The sequence below is a fragment of the Myotis davidii genome, unplaced genomic scaffold (assembly GCF_000327345.1).
Source record: "Myotis davidii unplaced genomic scaffold, ASM32734v1 scaffold594, whole genome shotgun sequence".
Taxonomy (NCBI): domain Eukaryota; kingdom Metazoa; phylum Chordata; class Mammalia; order Chiroptera; family Vespertilionidae; genus Myotis; species Myotis davidii.
Genome location: NW_006285787.1, coordinates 712349 through 719813, shown reverse-complemented (window position 1 = coordinate 719813; position 7465 = coordinate 712349). Strand labels below are relative to the sequence as shown.

The 7465-nt window shown below is 43.3% G+C and overlaps 1 protein-coding gene across 1 annotated transcript; it reads right to left on the bottom strand.

The window, feature by feature from the left end:
- Window positions 1-4873: 4873 nt before the first annotated feature.
- Window positions 4874-5595, bottom strand: RNASE10 (ribonuclease A family member 10 (inactive)). Its single transcript, XM_006756779.2, has one exon. It carries the CDS (start codon window positions 5593-5595, stop codon window positions 4945-4947), a length of 651 nt encoding a protein of 216 aa, XP_006756842.1. The 3' UTR covers window positions 4874-4944.
- Window positions 5596-7465: the final 1870 nt, after the last annotated feature.

The following is a 7465-nucleotide window of genomic DNA, read 5'->3' as shown; positions in this document are numbered from 1 at the left end:
AGCCTTTGGTGCATTCTCTGTCCAACTTCTGGCTTTATTTGTGATGTGACCATGTTCATTAAAATCTCAAAGGAGAGAAAAAAACTTTATTAAAAAAGCAACAACAACAAAAATCTTATTCCAAGCATTCCAGTAACTTTTTTGTATATGTACTTAGCTATACTATAAGTAGCTGGCTTGTATGAGATCTTTAAGAAGGCCAAAGATAAAAAGGTTTCTTTTTTATCCTTTTTTGGGGGGTCTATGATATTGCTATTTATTGTGGGGTTTTGTTATTATTGTTGTTGGCCTGTTTGATGTGTGTGAAACAATGTTGTCCAATAATAAATGGTACTTTTATTTTGCTGAGTTGTTCTAACAAAATAAAAGAAGGAGGAGGAGGAAGAAGAGAAGGTGAAGTCGGAAGGAGGAGAGGAAGTAGTCCAATGCTTTCGTTGACTTACCTTGGAAGCAGCATATTGTCACTCACTTTGATCATGTTCTGTTCATTAGAACTGAATCACTAAGTTGAGCCCACACTCAAGGAGAGGGGAATTAAGCTCACTTTTTTAAAAACTTATTTTTATTGTTGAAAGTATTACAGGTGTCTCCTTTTTATTCCCCATTGACCCCCTCCCGCCACGCCTGCCCTTTCCCCTTAGACTTAAGCCTATCTTTTTTTAAAATACATTTTATTGATTTTTTACAGAGAGGAAGGGCGAGGGATAGAGAGTTAGAAACATCAATGAGAGAGAAATATCGATCAGCTGCCTCCTCCACATATACATATACATGGAGCACCTAAAATGTACAAGACATTCTTAGTTTTGCTTCAGGATATTTCCCACTTACTGATGAATAAGAGCAAAGAGTTTATTTACTCAAGATCAGCTAGTAGATGATAGAACTAGGACCTGAACATAGGCTGTGCAGTTCCAGATTCTGTGTGTTTAACCACTATGAGACACTGACATTCTAGAGCAGGGGTGGGCAAACTTTTTGACTCGAGGGCCACAATGGGTTCTTAAACTGGACCGGAGGGCCGGAACAAAAGCATGGATGGAGTGTTTGTGTGAAGTAATATAAGGTCAAAGTAAACATCATTACATAAAAGGGTACGGTCTTTTTTTTTTTTTAGTTTTATTCATTTCAAACGGGCGGTAGTTTGCCCACGGCTGTTCTAGAGTCTACCTTACCTGCCTACCTGAGGTGACCTTCAACCTGAACCTTTGCCCTTCAGCTCCTTGAAGACCTTCAAGTAAAATGAATTTTCCATCCCTTCCTTAGAATATGTACAACAAGCATGTCAAATACCTGGCCCACAGGCCACATACGACCCACAATGAATATTTTTGTGGCCCAGCCAATATAACGGTATACAAGAAATGTTTTAATAAAAATTTTATAACTTAATTTTTATAATATCCTGTTATACATAATTATTAATAACAAACTTACAATGTTCATTAATGACTGATTACTATAATCATGTTGCATTCATTTCCCTTACATGCCTTATGCGCAGGCGCACCATTTCTCTCCACTAATACTAGCAGTGAATACTTTAGCAACCAATTGCCACGTCATTAGTCAAGTCTTGGACTGACTTGTTTGGTGTATGCAACAGGAAATATTTTGCTTTTGGAGAACAAGAAACATAGGTTTATTTGCATTGTGCTTATTAATTTAGGCAGTTATTCAGTGTCTGGTAAGTTAATGTTCAAGAAAAATATTAATTTTTATTAAAATGTTCTATTATTTTATGTTAATGACTAGAGGCCTGGTGCATAAAGTTCATGCACTGGAGGAGGGTCCCTCAGCCTGGCCTGCAACCTCTCACAGTCTGGGACCCTCGGGGGATATCCGACTGCCAGTGGATCTGAGCCAGCAATTGGACATCCCTCTCACAGTCCAGGACATCCCTCTCACAGTCCAGGACCCTTCAGGGGATGTAGCAGTGCGCCAAGTGGCAGGCAGCCAGAGAGGACCCCAAATCAGGGCTGGGCACCATGCCACTTGTGCTCATCCTGGCCCACTGCGCCTGCTGCTGCGCCTGCTGCTCAGTCAGAGCCATAAGCCTGGCTTCTGGCTGAGCGGCGATCTCCCTGTGGGAGTGCACTGACCACCAGGGGGATCCTGGTGCACTGAGTGTCTGCCCCCTGTTGGTCAGTGCACATTATAGCAACTGGTCATTCTGGTCATTCTGCCATAATGGTCACTTAAGCTTTTATTATATAGACTAGAGGCCTGGTGCACAAAATTCGTGCAAGGGGGTGGCGGGGTAGCAGTCCCTCAGCCTGGTCTGCACCCTCTTCAATCCGGGACCCCTCGGGGGATATCCAACTGCTGGTATAATGACTTATCAAGTGAAGATTTAGAATTATGGGTAGAGAAAAGATGTATATTTGTTTATTGTCCAATCAGTACGCAGGCAGATTCTTTGTCCTATGCAGGCACTATCTCTTCCTGTTAAATCTAGGAACTATTTCTTCATTCTTGGATAATTTTGTATCTTTCACCACAAGAAAAAGGCAGCACATTTTTTTTAAAAAAAAAGGTTACATTGTTGATAATGGCCACAAATGTAAGTCTTACCTAGCACCATAGTCCATTAGTTTTCTGGAACAAAATACCATAGACCAGTCATTTTATAAACAACAGAAATTTATATATCATAGTTTTGGAAGCTAGAAGTCCAAGACCAGGGTGTCAGCATGGTCATGTAGGGCCCTCTTCTGGGTTGAAGATCCTCATATAATTCTCAGATGGCAGAAGGAACTAGTGGGCTCTGCGGGATCTCTTTTATTAAAGCACTAATCCCGTTCATGAAGACTCCATGACCTAATCCCTTCCCACAGGCCCCACTTTCTCACACTTTCACATTGGGCTTTAGGATTCCAACATGAATTGGGGGAGAGGGAACACAAATTCAGACCAAAGCACTTGGAGTATGCAGGAGAATGAGAATAATAACTCGTTTTCTGGTCATGGGGAATTTGCCTTTCGGAATTATATAGTCTAAACACAAAACAACACATCTTCTAATTATATCTTCTCTTGAACTCTTTAGGCCAGTGGTTGGCAAACTGTGGCTCGTGAGCCACATGCGGCTCTTTGGCCCCTTGAGTGTGGCTCTTCCACAAAATACCGACTTCTGTGCATGGGCCACGAAGTTTCAATTGGCCGCATGTGGCTCGCGAGCTGCAGTTTTCCAACCACTGCTTTCGGCCATGATCACTGCATTCCTAGGATGTGACCTCTGACCACACCACATCCCTGCCTTCCACACCTGCCACCAGCCAGAAGGGCAGGCAAGGAGCCCCTGGGCAGAGTGAAAGAACAGTCCTGTTTATGCAAGTAATGACTATCCTTCATCTTGCACAGATTAAGACCAACTCGAGAAAGCATACCATCACCCATCAATCAGAGCCAAGAGAGGACATTGATTGGAAGTGCCCCATTGGCACTGCAAAACAATGGTCTCACAAGTCCTTGCAGGAGACAGGAGCAGCCCCCCATACTTCCATGTGTGTGGAGCCTGCAAATGGGTGTAGTAGCCACTCTGGTGACAGCAGCTGGGGGTTCAAAGGAAAAGAAACATGTACTGCTACCCCTGCCACCATCAAGTGCTATGGAACAGGAGTAGCACTTGGATGGCTGAAAGCCTCCAACACAAGTGCTCAAGTCCAAAGATCAGTAGTGACCATTGGTAACCCAGAGTCCCAAATTATCCTATGTACAGGATGCGTTTAAGTCACCCAAAATCAATATGTCAGCACCATTCTCGTGACCTGCTGTCATGTGATCCCACAAAAGAAACACTACATCAGCCCAAATGAGCCATCCACTTACCAGGCCTCCCTCCTGGAACCAGGGCCTGGCTTCAGGGGCCTACGATGACCCCCTGGGCACAAGTTTCAGAACCTCTTTGGAGCCAACTGATTGAAAGAAATGAGACTCAGGACAACAGGTGTCAGTCCAAGCTCAGGGTGCCTCACCCAGATGTCACTGCTTGTCCCAGTCAGTCCCAGACACCAGAGGGCGACTTTCTATGTGAGGTGGGAGGAGAGGAAAGAAGAGTGCATGGCAGAGAAAATTAGCCATGTTAGGAATTTGTCCAGTAGGTGAACCAAAAGCATTTAGAGTTGGGAATGAAATGTGAATGGGTCCCAAGTTTGACTTCTTAACCAAAAGCTATGCAATTCATTGTATGGTGAACTATTAAGACACTCCAATGAGTTCTGTCTTGTTCTGCAAGACCATCACACCTTACCAGCAGACCCCTAAATTCCTAAATCTAGGCCCTATTCAAACCCCATCCCCTTAACTTGGGGTGGTGAACACATAATGCAGTGTACAGATGATGTGTTGTGGAATTATGCACCTGAACCTGGATAATTCAGTTAACCAGTGTTACCCCAATAAAGCCAATAAAAAGGAAAAAAAGAAAGAAAAACACCCATTCCACATAGTTCTCCAGATGCAGTCAGAGATGCAATTACTTTTGTTTACATCTACAGTGGAGAAGTGCTGTGTGGGAAGTCCAGGTTTATCAACCTAGGCTTAGGGTGGGTAGCAGGGAAAGACATGGGTAAGGGATGCATTAAACTCTGGTAGTCCACACCCAAAGGCAAACAGACCAGGAGCAGACTAATGACCAGGACCACAGGAATACATTTCTTCACCCATCTCTTTCCAGGGCAGGAGATAGGATGAGAGGAAGAACCTATCTAGATATCATTAACCTACTTTGCCACTGCTAATCCCAGGAACATAATACAAGCGGTGTGGACCCTGGGGCAAAGAAGAATTGTGTTTTCATGAGGGGATAATAAAAAAATAGGCCAGTCTTTCTTCCCAGAACCTTTATTGCAGAATACCTAAGAGGAGGAAATCAGCATGAGAAAGAGGAAGTGGAAAGAGGAAGAGGAGAGGTGAAGAAAAAGAAGAAAGTCAGTTGCTTCATTATCTATTAGGTATTACCTGGACCTTCATGTCATTACAGGATATAATAATGAACTTTTCAAAAATGAAAGTCAGGTAATTGCAGTTAGGAGTGACTTGGCCTGGTTTGGACAACCTGCAAAATGTCAAATCAAAAGGACGGGAGCTTTTGTGACATTTGCGTCCCTGGAGCTCACAGGCAACGGCAGGACCCTTACAGACAGCTCTGACTGTATCTAGCTCCTCGTGGATGAATGTGTACTGGGCGATGCATGTGTGGTTGTGCTCCTTCATCTTGTGTGCCATCATGGTATTGCATTCCCGGGCCATCAGGTCAAGCCTGGGATAGTCTTTGTTGCTCTGAGAGAGAGCCTCAGCTCTGAGCATCTTGTTTCCTCCAACTTCATCTTCATTGATGATGGTCTCCTCAGGCCAGCCAGGTTGTACCACTCCTTTATTGCTAAGCAGCAGGGTTTCTGTTGTTCGGGTGCCCTCTCCCTCCTTAGTGACTCCGGCCTTGTCCTGTGAGTCACTGGACCACAATTCATTCAGGGATTGATCACTATCCTCCAGGACCGCAGCCGCCATTCGAAGGCCCAAGCCCAGGCCCGTCCCAAGGCCCAGCAACAGCAGCAACATCATAAAAAAGATTTGCACCAGAGTCAGCTTCATTTTGCCTGGAGGGAAGGAGGGAAAAGGAAGGACTGACTTTGAGATGAAACTTGGCTCCACTAGAGACCCTAGGCTCCTTACACCCTGACAGCAAAGCCTTTGGGGTCTCCTCTCCCTTTCCCCACATTACCCCATGCCCCTCAAGTCACCTCCTGTCCCTCTCCTCCACCACCTTCCCTGTTGTTGTGTAATGACCTGAAGATCCTGCAGAACAGGAAGAACTAGGGGAAGTGGTTCTAAAATTGGTTCATCTGTGGGACAACAGTAGAGGGAAGTTGACTCTCAAACATAAATTAGTTCCAATAATCCAAGAGACTGGTTGAGAAGACAAACAACTACAGTGTCACACTTTCCTTGAGAGAAATTATTTTTTAAAAAATATATTTTATTGATTTTTTACAGAGAGGAAGGGAGAGAGATAGAGAGTTAGAAACATCGATGAGAGAGAAGAATCGATCAGCTGCCTCCTGCACACCTCCCACTGGGGATGTGCCCGCAACCCAGGTACATGCCCTTGACCGGAATCGAACCCAGGACCCTTCAGTCCGCAGGCCGACGCTCTATCCACTGAGCCAAACCGGTTTCGGCGAGAGAAATTATTATAGACTAGAGACCTGGTGCACAAAAATTCATACACTCGGGGAAGGGGGGGCAGTCCCTGAGCCCAGCCTGTACCCTCTTGTAGTCTGGGAGCCCTCAGGGGATGTCCACCTGCCAGCTTAGGCCCACTCCCTGGAGGATCAAGATTCTCTCTCACTCTTCCTTCCTCTCTGAAATCAATAAAAATATTTTTTTTTTTAAAAAAAGGCCTACCCTAACAGAAAAAGATGGCTATAATCTATTGAATAGGTAGGAATATTGTATCAATGCTTGATATACTGAATTTGTAAAAGTGTACTATCATTATTTAAGAGAATCATTGTTCTTAGGAAATGAACCCTAAAATATTAAGGAGCAAAGGGGCATGGTGTATGCAAACTACTCTCAAACCCCATGTGGTTCAAAATATAGGTTATATGTATATGTGTACTATGTATGTGTACATGTGTTTAGAGAGAAAGAATTATTTTTAAAAAGTGGAAAAGGGTGTTTTTTTAAATAATGTATCTGGATAAAGGATATTCAGGATTCCTTGAATCATTATTGTAATTTTTCTTTAAAATTGAAGAAAAATTGAAGAAGTCACCACTATGACTTACCTGCACACTTAAGTAGCTTCCAAAATTGTTTCCTCTTGTTTAACAAGTTCTTCTCTCCCAGGGTTGCCTTCCCTCTGAGAAGTGCATTGGATGTTGGTCTTCAGAAAAAATGATTACCACCTTGTGGTCCACGTGCTCTTAAACCCAGACTTATTCCTAAGCCCACTTCCCTCCCACTTCCCCCACCCAGCACTGATTAAACATATTAAGCCAATTCTCCTTTCTGCTCCCACAAGCACTTTGAAGTAAGGCTATTTTGGCATGGAGACAGACCCAGACATCCAAGACAGGAAATGTCTTGAGCCTGGGAAACTGCAGTTTGATTTTGTCAATAAATTGTTCCATTCATGAGTTACACCCACTCTTTTATGGTTCATAGCCCCCTGATCTTGACCATGGATTTTAAACCAAGTAATTTCCTTATATTCTTCATATGAACTTCCTTTAATCATTTCCTGTCACTTCTGGAATGTCAAGATCTTTGGCCTTTATTTGGGTCATCTCACCAAAATGGCTATTTTGCTTTTCACATTTTAGAACATTTGAACATTTTGAGTATATGAGTCAATCATAAGTTTTTACATACCTTCCCTATGAAGCCCATCTCAGCTTTCCACTCTCCACTCCTCTGCCAATTTCCTATAAGAATATCTAGATTTTTCAATTCTGAT

Bases quoted from the DNA above. Each gene is read 5' to 3' on its own strand.
- RNASE10 (XM_006756779.2), bottom strand. From the start codon at position 5,595: ATGAAGCTGACTCTGGTGCAAATCTTTTTTATGATGTTGCTGCTGTTG.